A 21,806-nucleotide genomic window follows, 5' to 3' on the forward strand; every position below is an offset into this window, starting at 1 on the left:
TTTGGCTCCTGTGCAGTGCCTCGGGAGGGCCGGCAGACGGTGTTAGGGCCAGGGCATGTTTATGGACCGATGGTTTCCAGTTCACGGAGATATGGTTCCTCCCCTGCCAATGTAGAGCGCTAATCGCTGTCAGTCAGGTGCAATTAAGCATGCAGCGTCGTGGACCTGCGCAGCAGGACTGTGTAGAAAGAGGCAGATGCATCCAGTCGCCTGCTTCGAGGAACCTAACAGTTAATCTTCAGGCCGAGAACAGCTGTGGGCTTGCTCAAATGCAAAGACAGCTACTGCTGGCTTTGGTAGTTGAACTTGGAAAAGTCTCTCCTTTCCCCCCCCCTCAAGCAGCCTGTGAAACTTAATCAAGCCCATGGCAAAGTCCTGTTTTGCTCAGTTTTGTTTGTTTTAACATGAACATTGCAGAAATCCCTCCATCCTGCAGTGCGGCCACTTCTGGGGAGGAACACCAGAGGCCTTAAACACTGCATAGGGGAGCTGCCAGGTTCTCTGTGCTACGGTGGGCAAGACAGACAGCAGCCCACAGACCCTTGCCCGGGGAGCTTTGACCAGCGGAAAGCTACCAGGGCTGGGCAAATGCAGTGAAAACCTGAATGTTTTTCAAACAATAGCACGGGCCAGAGTCTCAGTGGGTGTAAGCTAGCCTGGACCCATCGGAAAAGCCGGCTCTCTGATGATAGCTTGTCTTCACACTTGTAGGGCTGCTTGAAGAGTGACTGAGACAGCCAGAGGCTCACAGAGACTCTCCAATCCATTGGCACGAGGGGCTCCATGCTGCTGTCCTGGATTTCTCCCTGCCTCCTTCCCTAGTCATAAATTTACCATTTACATTAGCCCTCGACCCACTGATGGCGGGTTGAGTGGTTCCTCACACCCAGTGGGGTCTTGCCTGGGATGATGGAGTTGGGGCTGGTCCTACTTGGAGCAGGGGGGTGGACTGGTTGTGACCTCCTGGTCCCCTTCCCACCCTTACTGTCTCTCACCGCTGCGCTACATGTCTCCATCCTCCTGTGCCTGACCCCGGCGGATGTGAGTCTGTTCTGGCCCCTACAACCCTGGCTCATTAGCTCCAGCTCCGCACACTTGTGCTTCTAGCTCTGGAGCATCCTGTTTCAGTTCCAGCTGTCTGCTGACTATTAACCCAGTGCCACCTCTGCAGCATTTTGGTCTTTAGGCCTCCCACCAAGGGTTACTCAGGCCTGTGCTTGCATTGCTGTCTCCCTGCACTGCAGCCCCAAATGGCATGGCAGCGTTTCCTGCTATCGCTGTCAGTGCCTTGCGTGTGGTTGCTCCTGTTACTCCTTTTTATCCTCCATGTCCTGCGTGAACGGGGCCTTCCTGGCTGCTTTTACCTGTGGTGTCTGCAGGGTGTTCTTGTGTCCCTGGCTTTGTAGCTTGTAGCTGCAAACGAGGATTTGACGTGGCAAATTAGGGCATGCAAAAGCAAAGGGCTAGGCTGGATGACCTGGGGGGCTTCTGCTGACCCCACAGTACTCTGGCACCTGGCTTTCTCTTCGCTGCAGGCACTACTGCGTTGCCTTCTCTCCTGCCCATCCCTCTGCATGCAGCTCTCCTGTTCTCATGCCCCATCTACCCACCCTTGCCTTCAAAAGCAGGGGGGATTATGCTAATCTCACTCTAATTACTCCCCAAAATGGACTGTGGTCAGAGGTTGGACATTTCCCCGTGCCAGTGAATCGCTGCCTCTGCCAGGCTACGGGACGGAGAGCTCTCTGCCTCCGGGAGCTGTAATGCCACATCCTGCTATGCTCTGTGACAGTGCTTCTTGACCGGGTTGCCACAGGGTCTTAAGCAGGGCTGCCCTGAGTCTACGGAAAGGTGCCTTGAGTCTAGAAAGGCTGAGAATCGCTGCTCCATGGCAAGGCAGAGCACAGCCTTGCAGCTGGTCGATTCATCCTTCTGAATCAAAGGGACATAATTATTGAGCGTACTGCTTCTAGCTGCTCATGGAGGCATGCACATGCCAGTGCATGGCGGCAGGAGTTTAATGGCGCAGCCAGCCACTGTCCAGACCTCTCAGCACTAGGGACCTGTGGCCAAATCCTGGCTGGCTGGAGCAGAGACGGGAGCATCAGACTGAGGAGACAGAGAGGCACGCGTCACGTAACGCTCTGCTCCGGCATGGGGGTGTCCACCCAGCCCGTGGAGGTGCGTGCTCACGTGGGCAGCCATAGGTGCGCTGGTTTTAACCTAGCAGTGAAGCCAGGGCTGCCGTGTCTTTGCTGCTCCCCTTGCTGGTGGGTTAAAGGTAGCTGGGCTGTGGCTCTCGGTGATACAATCTCAACTTCATGTGGTTGAGTGGGTGTCTGCAGCTCCGAAAGGCCAGCCTTCCAGGGTAGACTTGGCTGCCTCTCGCCAGCTTCCTGCTCTGCTCTCTCCCAGCCCCAAGCTGAACACCAGGAAAGCTGCAATATACTCTTCCAGAAATAATGAGGACTGGCTGAGTCTAGGCTTGGCATAAACACAGCCTGACCTCGAGCATGCATGGTGTCTTCGGAGCGGCCCCACCCTGGGCACGGGGGAGAGAAGGAGGGCAGGCACTACAGCCGTATATTCACATGCTGGCTCCATGTGGGTGCAGGAGCTGTGCGCCGTGCACTTGTTTTAGTTTTGCTGGTCTTTTTTTTTGATGATCAAAGTCTAACTGGGGAAAGGGCCTCCAGCAGGGACGCGGGCATGGCACTGGCATGCAATGTGTACACAGGACGAAGGTAATCAGTAACCTCAGCCACTGGCGGGGGCTGGATGCTGGTTTGGCCTGGTCGCCAGGCTGTTCCGGTACAGCAGGTCTCGCGTGCTGCCCCTGCCCCGTACAGCGCGTACCTCCACTGCTGCGTGCAGTGTGTTCCCCTGCAGTACAGGTAAAGTCAGGTGCCTCCATTGAGGGTAACACACGTTACAGCGGGGTTGGCATCATCCTGGCAACAACACACAGGAAACTCGGATAAGGTCCGCAAACCAGAAATGCAAATGTAACTTTAACTCCGTGGGTTCCTTAGTTTTGTGCTTGAGCCTGGGGTAACCACAGCATCCTCCTGGCCTGGATTACCATTAGGTGATGGATACAAAAGGTTGCTAGTGAGCACCAGGCTCTGTATAAACCCAGACCGGATGATGTGCCTGACAGAGCTCGCTGCCCACCCAGCGCACTGTGCGCTCCACGCGCACCCTGCCTTCATGCTGTCGTCACATGGGCGTGGGGCAGTTTGCTCAATCTGTGAAATTTTTCTTTAGTTCTAGGTATTATTATTCAAAATTATTATAAGTACTTTTAAGAAGGGGGATAATGACCCTGTCGTGCCTTTGCAAAGCTCTGGGGGGTTTATACACGGAAGGAACTTAAAAAGAAGCTCAGTCACTAGGCCCAGTGCCTAGCTGATAACACAGTGCCTAAATCCATTGCAATCGGTGGGAGTTAGGTGCAGTCCTGGGGCCCTAATGTCCAGTTCCTCCACAGTTTTAGGTAATAGAAGTAAAAACAGCTCCTGCTGAGGTCTGTTCATGAGCAAGCACCTGTGAAGGCATCACATGCATCCATTTGCACATGTGTCCTGCCACTTCCAGCCACCTGGAAACATTTAGGTAGCGGCAGGGAGGACGCGCAACACACCAGTGCTTCCACGGCTAGCTTGTAGCACCTGCTTGGCCAAAGCCATAGGCCTGACCTTTCCAAGAGCCATGTCCGCCAGCCAAGCTCGTGGAAGACCTCTCCTCCACGAAAACATTTCCAAGAACTAATTGGGAACAGGTGATGGCTGTGGGATAGCAGGAATATGAAATATTATTCCGATTGCAGTGTTTTGCATGCATTTCCTCTCATTGTACCTCCCTTCCTGTTAGGATTTCTGGTGAGCGCGGAGTCCTTTCCAGCTCGCAAGCTTCAAATGGGTTCCTCCCCGAAGTCCCCGCGCTCTGCTGACCTGGGCGTGACGGGCTGACCGCAAACTCTTGTGAAGCCGTGCCTGCCGACGGCAAAGCTCGCATCTCCCGTTGCGTGAGAAATAAGCAAAGAGTTTTCAGACCCGATTGGGTGACGCTTTAAACAAACTATCCCGGTTACACCTCATCGTTGGCACCTGTGCTATCTGCAGGGAAAATCTTTACTGAAAAGGCTGGGCTGTAAGGGGCAGGAGGCTGGGGCGGTGGGAACGACCTCTTTCTTGACACAGTCAGAGCCATAGCGGCCTGGTGGGAAGGTGCAGACTTTCTCGCCAGCTGGATGGATCCTTCCTCTTTCCTCTCCAGGTGAATTTCCGTGGCTCTGGGAACGGCAAGAGCTGCTGGGCAGAGCGCACGCACATTGAGAAGCGGCTCCTGGCACTGGTCGTGGTTCTGGCAGTCAGCGTCTTGGCCTGCGTCTTGGCCCTGGTGCTCCAGTACAAAGCCAGTAAGTCCTTCCTTTGCATCGACACACATTGCCTGTGGAGCAGGCCCATTCGCGGGGCCTGGGGGTCACTGGGGTTGTCCCACGGCCTGTCCTAGGAAACCGTGTGCTGCACCAGAAGCCAAGCTATTCTCCTGTCTCAGCGGTGCTGATTCTTCTCCTGCTGGGATTTTCCCTCCGCCGGGACATGGGGCCTGATATTCTTCCCTCTCCTTCCAGAGCCACCCCAGGTGTGTTTGACCGAAACCTGCATCTCCGTCACCAGTTCCATCCTGAGCTCGCTGGACCGATCGGTGAACCCCTGCGACGACTTCTTCAGCTATGCCTGCGGAGGCTGGATCAAGGCGAACCCTGTGCCTGACGGGCATTCGCGCTGGGGCACCTTCAACAAGCTCTGGGAGCACAATCAGGCCATCATGAAGCACCTTTTGGGTGAGCATCCTCTCACAGAGCCATTTTAGAGACAAAGCAGATGCATGCTAGGCGCTGGGAAAGACGAGCGAATGCCCAGGCCCTGGAGAAATGCCCTAAGATAGGCATCAGCACCCTGCAGCCCATGGGCCAGATCCAGTACACAGGGCTCTTCCTACCTCTAATCTTCCCCCACCCTCGCACAGCAGCTTGCAGCACACCCTGGGGTGGCAGAAGGCAAAGAGATGGCATAGGCAAGGGAGATAAGCTGCCCAAAGAAAGGCAGGCATTTCTGGAGGCATCACCCTTTGCCTGGGTGGAAGGGACCTGGGGTGAGCTCAACCCCAAGTGATTTGGGGCTGCTCTGCTAGGCTTGTGGCCTCCCGGGATACAGACGCATCCCCGCCTGGGGTGTGCCAGGGACACGCCGCGTGCTGCGGCCCCAGAGGACTTGGCCGGTCCTCGGTGCCAGCTGCAGCCAGGGCAGGATGTGAGCCGACCGTTCCCAGGCGGCAGCCACGGGCTCGACCAGGAAACCAGATCTCTCTGCTATTTATTTTTCTTTATGCCCCCAGGATTCTTGACCTTTGTGTTCGTCGCTTTGTCTAGGAACTCGGAGTTTACAGAGCGAGTCGGCGGGCGCGTCTCCCGCTCCCCCTTGCCGCGGAGAAAGCCTCTTTGTTCTCCCGGTCGCAGAGGGAGCCAGCTGGGGACACGGCCGGTTTGTTGGGAGGGACTTACCAGCGCGGGCGAGGATTGCCAGGCCTTGCTGAAGGCTGTAGGCTAAGGAAGCCTCCCCAGTGTATGGCCGGGGAGGGTTGAAAGCCAGCGGAGAGACCAAGGGGTCTGTGCCCCTTTCCTGTGGCTCCCATCGCTGGATGGTCTTGGTCCTTCCCTGAATGCCCAGGCCTTGCTTCCTCTCACGCTTATGGGAAGCATAGTTTCATAGTTTCATAGTAGCTAGAGTCGGAAGGGACCTAGGTAGATCATCTAGTCCGACCCCCTGCCTTGGCAGGAAAGAGCACCGGGGTCAGATGACCCCGGCAAGGCGCTCATCTAACTTCCTTTTAAAAATCCCCAGGCTAGGAGCCTGCACCACTTCCCCTGGAAGCCGGTTCCAGGCCCTAGCCGCCCTGACTGTGAAGTAGCGCCTCCTAATATCTAATCTAAACCTACCCTCCGCCAGCTTGTGACCGTTATTCCTGGTCACTCCTGGCCAGATTTCTGTGGCTCTGCCCCAGCTGACCAGCCCCAAACCCCGGTTATTTTTGCAGGGGATGGAGAAACTGCAGTTCTAAGCCACAGCGGGAGCAGACCCCCCCTCTGCCGTCTGCTGTGCATGGAGAGCAGGAAACGTCAGGCCCTAAGCAAGGGCAGAAACTTTGCAGTGGGCTAGCCGACTGTAACCGAGCCACCTTTGTGGTCTAAGGAGCACAGCCAGCCCCGCAGGCGAGGAGCACGTGTCTGTGCAGCGGTAGCACCGCTGGCTCGGGGAGGTGGACATGCCGTGCCCTGGCATGGAAAGACACCCCCCTCCAGGTTGCACCTCAGCAGGATGCTCCTGGTGCATGGGTGGGAGCAGTTGTGCAGGGCGGGCGATCTCTCGGGGAAGGTGGCGTGCGTCTTAAGCTCTGCAAGGGATGGGATGGGATGGGCCTGGCTGGCTCGCAGCAGCCACCCAGAAAGCCAGGCTCGGGACTGCCTGCGAATTGGCTGTTGATACAAGCCAGCTGCAGCTTTCTGAGCAGTGAGAGCAGGGCTGTCCGGGCGAGAAGGGGAAATAACTTTCAAGCAAACAGCAGAGAGCTCCTTGCAGCCGCCTGCCGCTGTCGGCAGGGCATCGATCACGGGCCCGCACGAACGTCTGCCTGCCAAAGGAGAAGTGGGTCAGCGCTGTCTGCACAGCTGCAGCAGCCCTGGGGCCTTTTTGTGCAGCCCTGGAGCAAACAAAGGGGTTCCTTATCAGCGCTCCTGACGCAAAAGACCGCGCTAGGCTCTGGGTGTAATTTTCTGAAGCAGGAGACTGGGAAGAGGGCCTTTGTTTGGTAGGAGAGGGGTGTCCCTGCCATTTCCTTGCGCTTGATGTCAGGGTCCAAATGGAAGCGGTGCATCCAAAGTTGACTGAAAATAATAGAGCACATGGGAAAGTAGGTCTGGAAGGGACCTCACAAGGTCAAGTAGTCCAGCCCCCTGCTCGAGGCAGGATCGTCCCTGATGGGGCCATCCCAGCCAAGTGTCTGTCTAACTTCAGGAGAGCGCCTCTGCGCAGGATTTTAATCTTGTAAATTGGTTATTGCCAAGGGACAGTCAAAACACGCAGGCGGGTTCCAGCTGCCTCGTTCCAGGGTTTGTGTGATCTCTGCAGATCTTTAATCTAAATCAAAATTGAATTACACAACAGAGCAAAACGTTGAGTGTAATGTTACACGGCGGTTGCAGCCGGCAGAGAAACCCGACCTGCTCATGTTGCACCGAACTGGCAGTGCTGATGACAAACACATGTGCTGGAGACGAGACTGTCCCCGCACGGCCGCTCCCGACTTGCAGGGCATGTCGTGGTGGTCCGCGCTTCTGGGGTCTTTGGGGAAGAAAACGTTGGGTTTTAGCTACCGGCTGTGAAGGGGAAATGTGTGCAGCAGTGAAACGCGTTCGTAGTGGGCAGCAGGGAGCCTGGCGACCTATTCTGCAGCTCCGAGGAGATGCTAAGGAACCCGTCCCTGCGCCCGGGTAGCGGGTGGTTTTCGCGTGCAAGAGTTAGCTAGGCTGCAGAAGGCAGCTCCTGCTGAGCCCCAGCATTTTTGTCTTGCTGTAGCCATGCACGTGGTCCTGCCTTCCCCATGACTGCGTGGCTGCGGCATGGGCAGAGCCACGCGAGAGCCTCTGTGCTGGATGCAGCCCCTGAGGGTCGATGGGATCTAGCAGACCCATCCGAAGTGGAAGCGCCCTGGGATCCACCCAGCTTGATCTCTCCAGGCTGGACCCCTGTGAGCTGGCAGCTCGGGACTATACGAGCAGTAAACAGTGCCTTGGAGGGCCCCCGATTCCTCAGCCTCCTTGTTCTCGTTGGATTGCTTTCCTAGGTTGATTCTCAGGTACGGCACACGCAATCTCCTCAGCTGCCAGGAGCACTGGCTGGCACTTGCAGGCTCCACACCCCCTGTGAGACACCTTTCTAGCACACGCTTTTAACTGTTCTCCATATTGTCTATTGGGACTACAGCAGGAAATGATTTCTAAAGGTCTGGCAACCAAAACAGTGTTAGCTTCTCACTTTTGTGTGTGCTACTGCTATTAGTATGGTTCCCAAGCTGGCCAACACGCTTATCTGCATGAAATTTGAAGCCAGATTGGGGTCAGCAGTTCATCTAGTCCGTGTAGCACAGGTCAAATAATTATGCTCTGTAGTGAGGTTAAAGCCTGAGTTTTGCTAAAGTTTCGCTTCCAGAAAGGCTTCCAGTCTGCATCTGCAGGCTTCAAGCCACTTCCCCTGGTAGTCCGTTCCAGCCGTCTGTCGCCCCCCTGTTTGGAGAATCGCACCGTATTGCGGGTTGGATTTAGTCTGGCTTTAACTTCCCGGCGGTGGTTCTTGTTCTGCCTTTCTCCGTGGAAATGAAGAGCTCACCAGTGCTTGGTATTTTCTGTCCCTGAAAGTACTGCCACACTTCGATGAAGTTACTCCTGGAATTTCTAACTAACTGATCGAGGGCCTTCAGGTTCTTGACGAAAGGCATTTGTCCGGTCCTCTTTGTGGCTCCTTTCTGCACGCTTTTCAATCCATCAAATCTCTGTTTAAACACGGGCACCCCACGTGGCTTCATTGTTCCTGGAGTGGTCCCACCTTGCCCTGCAAAGATGAAATGATCTCCCTCCTGCTCGCCCCGTCTGTACTTCCAAGAGCTTGTGCGTCTTTGCTAGCTAGGGGATTTAGGGTCAACAGCAGGCGGATCCTGTCTTGCAAGTTCAAGCAGCCTCTTCTCCTAACTGGAGGGTTTGAGATGACAGAACGGTGGCATTTTAGGAAGGGAAACCCCATCGGATCCCAGCACGGCCATGATCTACTGGGTCGTGCTCTCCTGCCTGGCTGGGGGGATGGATGCAAGCCGGCCCCTACAGAGTGTGGTCTTGCTTTAAAGCCTTGAGTATTTAGATGCTGGGGTTATTAAAAGACCTTAGGGGAGCGTGTGGGATTGCCTTCCGCAGGGGAAGGGCACTTTAGAGCAGATGTACCTTCAATGAGAAAGGCCGTCCTTTGTACAGCTGCCTGCCCTAGGCCTCTCACCCTGGCCGTGGGAGCGTTTATCATTTCTCTTCCAAGGCACTGCAGTTCTTGATATGCAAATAAATATGATGGAAGAAGAAGCCCACCCCCGGGAGCACGGAGGGCAGGGCAGCAAGTGGAGCCAGGAGACTTGCAGACCTTTGAGGGGCTCCTGAAAAATGGCTTCTGTTTTTCTTCCCTTGTCGCTCTCCTCCGGGCAGCCAGCCCCAGAGCAGCGGTAGGTGGAACGATACAGCCGGAGCTCCCTCCTGCAGGTTCTTCTCTCTGGATTGCCACTTCCCAGGGCAATGAAGCCTGATAGCGGGAGAGATTCCCATAGCAACAGAGGCTCTGTTCCCTGGGCTCAGAGACTGCTTCCTGCATCTGGCTCGGCCAAGTGGGCTGTGTTTGGGTTTTACACTCAACAGATGTGCAGCTGTTTATTAGCTAATATCTCTCGTGCTTCCTCCTCCCCCGGGAGAGCTTCGTCCCTGCTGGAGCCCTGATAACTCCCTCTCTGCCTCTCCTATCTGCTTGCCCGGTCCTTGGGGACCTGCTCCTCGCCTGGCTTCTTCCCGCTCAGGAGAGCTGAGACCGTGCTCGGGCCCACGTGCAGCGTAAGGAGGCTGCACATATTGGCACAACCTCCCCCGTGCCGTTCCCCTCTGCCATTGCTCCAGCCGTGAGTTGGCCCGCTGTGCTGGCACACAGGGACTTCAGCTGCTGCGACGGTGAGAGCCAGTCTATGGGCAGCTTTCACGCAGTGCTTTCTGAGATGCCCTCTGGCTCTGGGACCAGATTATCTCCAAAAACGGGATTCCAAGGTCTCAGGATATATCCTTTCTTATGCACTGCTTTGTGCATGTACTTTCACAGCATCTGAAGCCAGATATATACATACATACCTACTCTGGTTAGTCCGTGAGAGGCATATCTACCCTGCTTTCTACTCAGGATATGCAGTCCCAAAAGAAACCTCTTGAGCAGCTGCCAAGTCTGGCTTGCTCTAATACAAATACTAGGACCTTGGTTCATGGCCAGAGCCAAAGGAGGAGGCAACCACGGCCAGGAGTGGGACATAGGCTAGGATCACAGCCCAAGCCCTCCACTCCCACATGCATGTGCAGCACTTCATAGGACCGATGCCACAGCGCATGCCCTCCCCGCTTGGGGCGACCACTGCACCGGTCCAGAAGTCGGCAGACCTCGGTGTCCAGCCTCTTCAGTTTTCTGCTGTTTCTTCATTCCTTCCCCCCCAAGGGGCACCTCCAAAGCAGCTCTTGCATCACTCGGAGCCCTGCAGTCCATACCATCTGCTGCATTTGGGATTTCCATCACGGTGCACTGGCTCCTGCCTCTGTCCCTGGAGGGGGAGTCTCCCGAGGGACATCACATCCTCAGCACAGCTGCATCGTGGCAGAGCAGGCAAGAATGGCCTGTCGTGCCAGGGTTAGGAGGGCTCGGTGTGTCTGTCAGTAACTGGAGGCCTGGGAGTCGCCCCAGCCTCTCTGTACAGCAAGCTGCTTTCCACCATGCTGTTCCCGCGGGCATGCACCGAGCATCTGCCGGTCCGATAGGCGGCCTGCCGCAGCTTCGTGCTCTCCTAGCCAGTTGTCCGGCGGTCTGCAGACAGACTTGACAACACAGTCCCAGAGGCAGCTTTTGCAGCAGCCTTGCTGGTTAGAATAGCCTGCGCTTTTAATCTGGCTACACCAGCACCAGCCTTTCAGCAGGAGGGAGTGCTGGGAGCCACATATAAGCCTGCTGACTGCAGGGGACCCAGTTACTTACCCCCAAAGTCTTTGATATCTACAGCCTGAAAATGGGTGTGTATGGTAGCACCAGGGCTGCAGAGGTTAAGGGATTTGGTTCCCAGGGTAAGTGGGGTGGGGAGAAGGCGGGGTATCTGAAAACCTTAGCTGTCAGCGAGGCCTCTGGGAGGAGTTTGGGGATGGCTTTCCCCCGAGATGGATCTCTGGAGGTGGAAGGGGAAGACACGCCGGCACTAGAGACCTATGCATGGAGAGGTCCTGGGAGCAGTTGAAATACCACTGAAATGCTTGGGGCTGGAAGAGCCCCTCAGAGGGAGTTGGTGTGGAGGGGACTGATTTGCAGGCCAAGCAGAGCCAGCCTCATCCCTCCCGCCTAGCGCCAATTGGGGTGAGGTTGAAGCATCGACGTCCCTCTCCTGGCCCGGACGGAGCCCCTCACGCAGCGCCCGGTCTGTCTTGCAGAAAACACCACCGCCAACGTGTCGAGCGAGGCTGAGCGCAAGGCCCAGCGTTACTACCAGTCCTGCATGAACGAGACCAAGATCGAGGAGCTGAACGCCAAGCCACTGATGGAGCTGATAAAGAAGGTAAGGCCTGTCTGCCCGTAGCGCCCGCAGAGCTTAAGGTTTGCTCCCGTTCGCACCAGCACTGCACTGGTGGCGGGGATGGGCGGGCATAGCTCCCACCGGCTGGCTGGGGATGGCATACCTACTGGTTCCCTTAGAGTGACCCTTACCAGACCCTGCCTTCTCAGTCCCATTTGGGATGTGAAATCAGAGGCAGCCGCTTTGCTGTGCAAGGCTAGTGCCCTGGCATGGGGCTGTCTGTCTTTCCTCTGTATCACGGACACGGAGAGAAAGTGATATCCGCTGTGTCCAGTGGAGTCCTTGGGCCACGTGGGTGATCTGCCCAGCTTGAGGTCACTTTTCAAGGCTACCCAACCAGAGCTCCAGCCTGGGGTCCCTGCGGATCCATTCACCTCGGCTGAACGTTATTTTTCTGGAGGATTTATAGTAAATGCACAGATGGCATTTGGGCATCAGGGTCTCGGGGAGTGTCAGGGAGAGTTGAGTGCCTGGCTGCACTTGTGCCTCTGCAAATCATACCCCATCCTGTCCGAGTCTCTGGGATGCAACACTGGGAGCCAGTGGGTGGACCGAGCATCTGCCTCCTAAATGCCTACATCCCTGCCTTGCTCCCTAACAGGACATTTAGCTAACCAAAAGCCAGGATTTTTCCTGGTCTTACCCGTGTGGATGCTGTACTGCAGGGTCTGTGGGTGCCACCAATCCACAGAGCTGGTGTAGTAAAGTGGCTCTTACCATTGCAGCAAAAGTGCATGAATTAAAGAAAGCTGGTCTTGCCTTCTCAATTGTCCAGTCTCTCCTGCTGCCAGCATCTCCCCCCAGGCCACGGGTACAAGCAGTGCTGAAAAGCCTGGGCCTAGGCATGGGCATGGGTATGGGCACCATGGGTGACTGCAGTGGTTTTTCCACTGTGCCAGTTAAGGAATGGAAATATTGCGAGATCCAATCTGTTAAATCTGCAGTGTCCAGATGCAATGAAGGCACAATGCCAGGTTGCTGTGGCCAAGGCACTAAGACAGCTCAGCAAACACCAGGGATGGGTCATTCACCATGATCTGCTGCTGTCCAGCTGTCTTGGGTAGAAGGATCAGGGGAGGACGAGAGCCACAAACCACAGAGCACCCACCTGCCCCCACTAAAAACCTGTTTCACCGCCCGGTTTTGACCCAGGCTCCAAGGAGTTTCCCATTGCTCACCTGTCCTGTCTTATGCATCTCCCTGGGCTCTCCTTCCCCAGCTTGGCGGCTGGAATATCACAGACCCCTGGGACAAAGATAACTTCAACCAGACCCTGCGGGAGGTCACGGCCCACTACCACGTCTCGCCCTTCTTCTCCGTTTACGTGAGCGCCGACTCCAAGAACTCCAACAGCAACGTCATCCAGGTGAGCACCGCAGCGAAACGCGCCCGTCTCACCCAGCGCAGCCACTGTTGCCTAATGGCCCTAGCAGACCCCTCAGCTTTCTGGGGGTGGCTCCGGCTGGGGTGACGGCTCAGCAGTACGCCGGACCCAGGGCACCCTCCTGGATGGGTTTGGCTTCTGCAGTAGCCAAGCTCTCTGCTTTACCAGTGCTGTGCGCTGGGTTCACTCCTGCTCTTGCTCGCTTTGCAGGTTGATCAGTCAGGGCTGGCACTGCCCTCCAGGGATTACTACCTGAACAAAACGGAGAATGAAAAGGTAGGTGTCCCTCCCCTGATGTCCGTCTGCAGGGTGGGCTCAGTGCAAGACCTGGGCTGCTTAAACTCGAGCTTGCCCCCTGGGATCTGCCTTCGTGGCACTTGGGAATCTTTGCTGAGCACAGAAACACGGGTCAGTCGCTCCCCGGCTCGCAAAGGGACACAGCGCTGGAGGTGGGGCTGGAGGTGCTCAGCCATAGAGCAGTCGTAGCCAGAGCAGGTGCTCAGCCTTCTTCCAGCAGACACATGCATGACACCACGCCGCATCTGCCAGTGATGAAAAGGGAGAGGATACAAGCTCACGGAGCCACGCCTGCGATTCTGAGAGCTCTTGCAGTGATTTTCTGCTGCACGGGGAGCTGTGTATTTCTGTGGCTAAAACTGCCATGAAGCAGGCATCTGGGAGGCATTCCCATTTTGCACGCAGGCCAGCTCCCCGCAGGGCGGCCTCAGGAGCTAATTCCACCTCTCTGATCAGGTCTGACCGATCCAGCTCCTCTCGCTGGGGAGAGCAAACGATCCCCCTTGACTCTGGGGCAGAGGCTTGAGTCGCTTCCCTGCCTTCCCGAGCTCTCGCAGGGGGAGAACTTGTGGCTGCAGGGGAGAAGCAGGCAGCACGCTACTACGCCTCTGCAGGGAAGGGCGGCATATAAAGCACATTGAAAATAATACCATAGATGCCGTGAGAGGGAACGGGGGTGGCCAGAGGAGGAGCAGGGAGGAACGCTGCAAAGACGTGAGGAGGAGGATTTGTTTGCAGTCTGCTGGGGAAAACGGGCTGGCCAGGGAGTCTTTTTATTGCTAAGTGTTCAACTGATCTATAGTCCCTACACTACCGGTGACTGAGAGAAGTCAGGCCTTTCCCTGCCAGCTTGAGCCCTCGCCTTATTCTTTTGGCTCTGATGTCCAGGTGCTCGCAGGGTATCTAAATTACATGGTGCAGCTGGGCATGCTCCTGGGGGGACGAGACGAGGAGTCCACCCGGCAGCAGATGCAGCAGATCCTGGACTTCGAGACAGCCCTGGCCAACATCACCATCCCGCAGGAGAAGCGCAGAGACGAGGAGGTGATCTACCACAAAATGACAGCCAGGGATCTCAAGGTAAGGACAGCGATGGCTCCCGTACCCGCTAGGACAGGTCTGGTCCTGGGCAGTTGTAGCTGTAGACGGGCTAAGTTGGGAAAAAGGAATCGCTTCCCCCAGGGGACCAGGGACCGAGGAGACCTGGGCTCTCTACCCAGCCAGGCCCCTGACCCACTGTGCGACCTCATGCCAAGCTCCCTGCCTCAGTTTCCCCATCTCAAGAAGGGGAGTAATGATCACTGACCGCGCATAAAAAGCTAAAATTGGTAGGTGCCAAGGGCTGTGATGCTCACCCTCTTGCCCCTGTCACTCGGTGCTGCCCCTCAAGGGCCTCATGCCCCTGTAGGGGTTTACATCCGGCACAACTCGTCCTTGAACTCGGGCCTCTGGGGCCGGTGCGTCATGATGCAGAGGCTCCAGGCCGAGCCCCTTCAGACAGCCCAGCTGGCGATATCCGTACCGTCATTTCTCTCCTCCAAGGACTGACAGCAGCTCACCCCATTTATCACCTTGCTCATTCCCCTTATGCAATCCTGGATTTATTCACTCTTCATTTTCGCCAGGGATCAAGGGAGGAAATCATTCTTTCCCCTTTGACCTCCAGAGGCAGGAGTTGTCATGGGAACCTGAGTCGGCAAAGTCCGATTAACTCGCTAGACCCTCAGGGATGCAGTTGCCTCCCTCTGGGAAGGAAATGGCTCCCAAAGAGGACGGGCGGCTGGCCAAGGCTGAACGTACAGGCCCGCTTAAGGAACGTACGGCAGTAGCTGCTGGCGATAAAACAGCAATCGTGCCAGCAAGGCCAGCTCGTGAGGACCAGGGGTCTTCCCACCTCTTGCTGAACCTGCCCTGCGAGTCAGGGTCTTCTTGGAGGACAACAGTGGAGAAGCTTGTCCATATGGCCCAGCCTGCAGGACATCGTGTTCCTGATGATATCTCACCTCGCTGAATTGATACGGCCCCTCCTTCCCCCACCATCCACCCAGGCCTCAGATGCACCTTGGTGGTGCTGAACCTACAGCGTGGGTCTTAGCCCAGACAAGGTTCTCTGGGTCGATGTGATGTCTTTTCTTAGACCAACTAAATAGTTGGAAAAATTGTTCTTTGCAAGCTTTTGGGCACAAACACCTTTCTTCAGGCATAATCTGCTGGTGTTTTGCGTGCTCTCATGGGTGGAACAGAAGCCAGTACACAAAAGGCAGGTCTGTGAGCATGCAAATGCATGGCAGTGAAGATCAAAGGTGATGGGGATCAATAGGCATGAGACAGGTAGACAGGCTTTTGTAATGAAGTCGTGCTGGGAAGGGTAGCGGGGAGCCTTAGACCTGCAGCTGTCCTACAGATCGGCTCGCAGGCTCACCTTGTAACTTGGCCCTGTCTTCTGTGCCCTGGGACTTGCCGGATGGGCAACGCACGGTGTTTTAAGCTCTGCCTTTCTTCCAGAGCCTGGCGCCGGCTGTGGACTGGATGCCCTTCCTCACCACCGTGTTCTACCCGGTGGAGCTCAACGAGTCCGAGCCAGTCGTGGTCTACGCCAAAGAGTACTTGGAGCAAGTCTCCACCCTCATCCTCAACACGGACAAATGGTGAGAGCCGCTAGCACCTAAAACGGTTCTGGTCCACGTACCAAGAGACACTTGGGGTACGACGCTCTCGTGACTCCCAGGAGACGGGCGCAACCTTTCTGCCGGTGGCATCTCGCAGCTGTCCTGCACGGCTGTTTGCAGAGGCGCTAGGGCACCTGGCCGCCGCGTGCGTGGGAGATCGGGTGTGGGATGGGGAAGGCCGGTTCCAGGAGTTCCCGTTTCGAAAGACTGCAAAGACTCCAGGGGCTGGATCCTGTTCATCGTTTAGGCATTTAGTTATCGAGGTGTCTAAGTGTGAGCCTCTTCCACCCTGCGTGAGGCCCTGCAAAACGCCTTTTCCTCCTAGCTTTTTGTTACAGTCTGCAGGCTAAGATGAGAGCGCTAATAGGAGTAGATATGTTACTGTTTTTCAGGAGCTCAAGCAAAGGGGAGTAGGCTCACACGTAGACACTGACATTTCTAAGGGCCACTTAGATGTCTAACAGGTAGAATAGGATGGGGCCTAGTCTCAGCCCCACCACACCAGTTTTGCCTCAGCCTCCACTGTGGTTACTGCTGTGGATTTTCTCTCTTCTGCACCCCACCCTCCCCTTGCTCCTGCACTGCCTCGAGTACAATATCACCTGGTCTCAGCAGGAGCTGAGTTTCTACCTTAGGCTGTAAGATACCAAACAAAAGGTCCCTGCCATGGGCCGTCGTGTCAGAGGTGGGAGCTCCACCAGAAAGCAGGGCTGAGAACTTCAATATTTAGTGGAAAAGCATTTTTTTTTTCCTTCTCCTGTTGCAGCCTCTTGAACAACTACATGATCTGGAACCTGGTGAGGAAAACAAGCTCCTTCCTGGACCAGCGTTTCCAGGATGCAGAGGAGAAGTTTATGGAAGCCATGTATGGGATGAAGAAGGTGAGTGTGCGGGACAGAACGGGGGCTGATGACCTGGCAAAGTGCATGTCTCTAGCTAGGGCAGTCTCTAAATCCCATTTAAAATCCCCCTGGTTACTCTCCAGTCCAGCTTGTCCCTGCAAAGTACTGGCATTCCCCAAAGGGTGAGAAGAAACATAGGCTGAGCTAACGCTCCTCCTTGGCCTCGCCTTCACCGAGGGCTGCCTCTGTGATCTGGCAGCATCCCACGCTGCCAGCCTGGAGGTAGGCAGGCAGAAGCTCCCCCGCAGAGGGCCCAGCTCTCAGGAGCTCTGCTGCGGGCATTGCAGAGACCGAGTGGGTCGGCCAAGTCCGAGCGGCTGCTTGCTTCGCCTCTGCTGAAGGCTGTCCTGAGCCCAGCTGAAGCCACCAGAAACACCCCACCTGGCCACGGCTAATGGAGTCTGCACCTGACGGTTGAACCCCGCACCCGGGACTCGCGGCTCCAGTGGCTGCTGCAGACAAGCTGGGAAGAAAGGTCACCTCCTCCTCTGACCAGCCAGTGAAACGGCTTCCAGGAATGACCCAGCCCAAACCCCATCCCCTTCCCAGGCAGCTCTTCCCCAGCAGACGCCTGGAAAGGGAAGCCATTCTTTCTCAGTCGAATCCCTGTCGTCTCCTCACCCCCACTGAGCCATCCCAACTTGCCGGTTATCAGGGCGAGATAAGAGCAGCCCATGAATCGCAGGAAGCCAGCTCTGCCTGCAGGCGCTGGGGTTGCTTTTCCCCTTTGCCCTTGGTGCTGTCACTCATGGGTGCGAGGAGCTGGTCCATGGGGTGAGGCTCGGGTATTGCCCGGAGGAAACCTCCAGGGGTGCCCACCAGAAGCAGCACTGCAGGAGCCCCAACGTATAGACCAGCCGCAAAATTAAGGCTTCTTGATTCTGGCTGGCACCTGGGCAGGGGGGCATCGCTGGCTTGAGTGCGAAGCGCGGCTCCGACACTCTCCCAGCTAAGGGGGGGAAAGGGCCCGTCGGAGCCCGCACGGGTCCGGTCGCTGACTCTCCCTCTCCCTCCAGACGTGCCAGCCCCGCTGGAAGTTCTGCGTCAGCGACACCGACAGCAACCTGGGCTTTGCGCTGGGAGCCATGTTTGTCAAAGCCACTTTCGCTGAGGACAGCAAGAAAATCGTACGTCCCTGCCGCGCTCTCCCCAGCCTCCCACGTGGCCTCCTGGCTGGGCTCCACTGGCTGGGGAAGGCTGGCCAGGAGCAAATCTGGAGCCAGTTTAAGTCTCTGTCTTGCAAAGAGCAACGTTGCATGTGAAAGCAAAGCTCCCAAAACTGCGGTGTTTACAGGGTCAAGGGCTCGTCCCCGTGGGGGGGCAGAGAGTCCTCTGGGAAACTCGGGGGGGGGGGGGAAGAGGGGCCGCACCCCAAACCAGCTGCAGCTCTAATAAGTAGCAGCTGCCTCTGCCCTGGCACAACACAAGCTGCTCCGTCATGGGGGAGACGCAGAGCCCTGTGGTTTCTCTCAGCCCCTCTGCAGGAATTCAGGCTATTTTCTCCAAGGGGAAACTGAGGCACAAGACTTGCCCAGGGTCACTCTGACAGCAGCCGAGCTGGGAATAGCGCCCAGACCTGGTGGGTCACCATCCAGGCTCCTACCCATAACGAGGGGCTGGCTGTTCTGCTTGACGTGGGGGGCTGCTGCGTCTCCGGCCCGTGCCCGGTCGGATGACGCTACCCCGGATGGATACGAAGAGCAGTGCTTTACTCTCTTTGCCCACTTCCACTTGGCAAAGCCCAACTTCCGCGCCCACGCCAGGGCCCTGCAGCCAGTGAGACTTTCTCATGGGCCGCAGCGCTCCTTCTGGGATGGGCGCTTGCTTTCGCAGGGAGCACAGCTGTCTGCAACAACGAGCCATTGTTTGTTGTTGCCATCTCCCTGGATAGGTCATGGGTCTTATCAGGGAGCTGCTGGACAGCACCGCCAGCGCCTGAGCCCTGTCTGCAGCCTGGAGCCGAGAGGCGTGGGCTCCTCCAGATGTTTCGAGAGACTTTTACTTATGTCTCCAAACTTGCAGAGCAGGGTTCAGTTTTTGGGCTTCTGGCTGACTCCATGGCCTCTTATTTCCTCTAGGCAGAGGAAATGATTACAGAGATTAAGATGGCCTTCAAGGAAAGCCTGGCAAACCTGTCTTGGATGGATGAAGACACGAGGAAATCTGCCAAGGAGAAGGCAAGAGCAAAGCATGGGGGGCGCTGGGTCCCAGTTGTCGGGGGCCTCATCCCAGCCCCTGCATTCACATCCTGAGACTCCAGTGGGTTTTAAATAGATCTAGGGATTTCCCTGGTGCATCTTATTAGAAACTAGCACAACAGGCCATTGCTTAATCACTTAAATGTAAACTTCATAGGCCTGTGCCATGGGATAGCCTCTCAACAGCTGCATTTTCGGATGGTACCATCTTTCAGTCTCCGCCAGTTCACTTGATAGCTCCCCATGACCAAAGGTGCATGATCCCATAAGTGGGCTTCTACTTCTCAGCCTATTAAGCCTGCTTCCCAGTGGGTGACAGATAGGACCCAGTGCATGGAAAAGATGGGGGACATGGAGTGGCTGTGCAAAAAGCCCAGAGCCGTGATGCAAGTCCCTTCTTGGTTCCACTGTTCTGCTTTTCTACTCTGAACACTTTCTGCAGGAAGAGTGAGCATGGGGGAGGCACGTTGCATCAGTGCTTTTACACCCCTGCAGGGTGCGATACTAAACTCACCATTTCCTCTTCTCCTTTCCCTGACCTCACCCAGGTGGATGCGATCTATGATATGATCGGCTATCCCAAGTTCATCATGGACCCCAAGGAGCTGGACAAGGTGTTCAATGATGTAAGTTGGATGTTTCGTCTTCTGCTTCTCTCACCCTGGGCTACAGAAAACTCCGGGGGTGCCCACAGGTAGGAGCCCTGACGTATAGACCAGCTGCAGAATGAAGGCTTCTTGATTATTGCCTCTGCTAGTAACGTGCTCCATCAGCCTGATTCTTACTGGGACGCCTCTATCTTCTGTGGGAGCAGTGTTGCTGAGAGGAGCTGGGCCTGTGTCTGTTTAGGGCTATGTAGGGTAAGACTGGGAGCCAGAAATAGACCCAGTGCAGTCCTGGCAGCCGGGAGTGTGCGGCAGCAGCCCTGTCTGGAGGTGACCAGCCCGAGGATCATTGCTGCGCTCTCAATCTGTTTGCCCTGGTCTAAGGTACCACGGAGTTGGGCGGAGGTGTGTTCGTCTCTTGTGCCAGACTGAGCTGTCTGGAGAAGTAACTATCTGAGAGATTGAGATGCTTTGACTGCAGTCAATTTGATGTCTTCAGTAGAGGCTTCTGGCATTCCCTAAGCAGCAGCATCTCTGTCTTGCATTGAATTAGGCCACTTGTGGGCTAATCTTTCCATGTCCCTGCAGTCAGATAAGTGAACTCTTGGTCGGGGCCTAAGGGGAAGAAGAGGAAGTGCATGTGGACAGCACTCAAGTCTGTAGTAGTTCACTGTAGCCTCCCCATGTGGTTGAATAGCAGGATTTAATATGAAGGGCCCAAAGTTACTTGTTTAGAGACAGAAGAATAGTTGCCTGTCAACTTTTGGGGCCTGGGTACAAGGGATAGATGCAGATCCACGATGCAAGGTGGACATCCTGTGAGGACCTCAGGAGACCACTACATGACACCAGGAAGGACGCAGCTCCCTGGCTTGCTCTCCTGTGCTGAGTTGCGGTTTGGTTTTTGCAGTATGAAGCCATGTCTGACCTGTACTTCGAGAACGTCATGCAGTTTTATAACTTCTCAGCCAGAGTGACTGCTGACCAGCTCCGGAAACCTCCCAGTCAAGACCAGTAAGTCCTCCCTGCCTTGTTTTTTCTACTGAGTGAGTGGGGTGGAAGTTTTTCCTCTGGTGCCCGGTGATACCTGAGCAACCGTAGGTTATACAGTTTGAGCAAGCTGGCACAATAGCCAGGAGACCTGAGAATACAATCTGGGTAGCTCCAGGTCTGACCAGTAAACAGGTTTGACTTCTTCCATAATGACATTGATTTAGGGATGGAAATGTCTCTGGAGTCCAGTTCTGGACCCACTCTAGTCTCCTTCCTCATTTTCATTACCTGTTCTCAGGACACATGAATGGATGGTCCATTAACACTGTACAGTGAGGACACCTAAGACCACTTCTGGTGCTTCAGGGGTTGCTACTGTCCAAAGCTCCTTCCAAGCCCAGTGGCTCATACTGCGGGTGTGGCTACAACACCCCAGTTTCTACAGCCGACACACAAGGGAGCAATGCAGTCAGCATCATCCAGCCGCCATCGACTCCACAGCCTGAATGGCCAGGTGCCATTCGCAAGTGGGTCTAGCAGCCTTTGACAGGTCTGGAGCAGGGCTCCAGCTCGTACCTCTGGAAGGGTGATAAGACACCTGAACTGTTCTGCTGCCCAGCCCCTTTGCTACTGCTACTAGCAGCAAAATTGCCCCCACCTCCAACAGCCAACAGTCTCCAAGGAGCACTTCGAACACTTCCCTTCTCCCCGCAGCAAATAGGGCAATACTGAGGTCTGATTCGCATCCTTTAGGGCCTCGGCAGTTCAGATACAGCCCCTCCTCAACCATGGTCTTTGCCCATTCCTGGAATCTCCAGGCTGTAGCATGCACAGGTCTCTATTTCCTCCACCAAAGAACAGACTTTCCCTATACCTGCAGAAGGGTGTTTGTGCCTGAAAGCTTGCAGTGAACAACTTTTTCCAACTGTTTAGTTGGTCTAATAAAAGATATCACATCTACTCAAAGAACTGTGTCCACCTAACTGCCTGTCACCTGAGCAAGGCTCTAGGCAGGCTAAACTATATGCACACGCACACAGCTCCCTTCTATGTTTGCTTGGTCTAGCATTGGGAAAAGGTGGGATTATGACTGTGGGAAGTGTCTGGGAGTCCAAGTCGAGGCCTGTGGCCCTGCTGTGCTTGGTGCTGTACAGATTGCAGAGTGAGGCACCGGTCCCAGCCCAGACAGCTTCAGTCTTGCCAATCCCCCTGCCCATCTTCAATCCCCCTGCCCATCTTCAATCCCCCTGCCCGTCTTGCTTAGAAGAAGTGAGTGGGAAATTAGAGAGGTGGTG

At 55.7% G+C, this 21,806-nt stretch overlaps 1 protein-coding gene across 4 annotated transcripts in view; it reads left to right on the forward strand.

The window, feature by feature from the left end:
- Positions 1–21,806, forward strand: part of ECE1 (endothelin converting enzyme 1) — a 57,154-nt gene that overhangs the window by 27,929 nt on the left and 7,419 nt on the right. For all 4 annotated transcript variants that reach the window (XM_090023367.1, XM_090023366.1, XM_090023365.1 and 1 more), the window contains 12 exons: positions 4,279–4,420; positions 4,637–4,849; positions 11,321–11,445; positions 12,683–12,829; positions 13,058–13,123; positions 14,033–14,224; positions 15,650–15,792; positions 16,580–16,694; positions 17,732–17,842; positions 18,794–18,892; positions 19,462–19,539; positions 20,429–20,532. In XM_090023367.1, coding sequence (XP_089879493.1) covers positions 4,279–4,420; positions 4,637–4,849; positions 11,321–11,445; positions 12,683–12,829; positions 13,058–13,123; positions 14,033–14,224; positions 15,650–15,792; positions 16,580–16,694; positions 17,732–17,842; positions 18,794–18,892; positions 19,462–19,539; positions 20,429–20,532 — 1,535 coding nt within the window. The remainder of the gene's footprint in view (positions 1–4,278; positions 4,421–4,636; positions 4,850–11,320; positions 11,446–12,682; positions 12,830–13,057; positions 13,124–14,032; positions 14,225–15,649; positions 15,793–16,579; positions 16,695–17,731; positions 17,843–18,793; positions 18,893–19,461; positions 19,540–20,428; positions 20,533–21,806) is intronic.

Source organism: Crocodylus siamensis, chromosome 12, assembly GCF_052110815.1.
Source record: "Crocodylus siamensis isolate JL-2025a chromosome 12, ASM5211081v1, whole genome shotgun sequence".
Taxonomy (NCBI): Eukaryota; Metazoa; Chordata; order Crocodylia; family Crocodylidae; genus Crocodylus; species Crocodylus siamensis.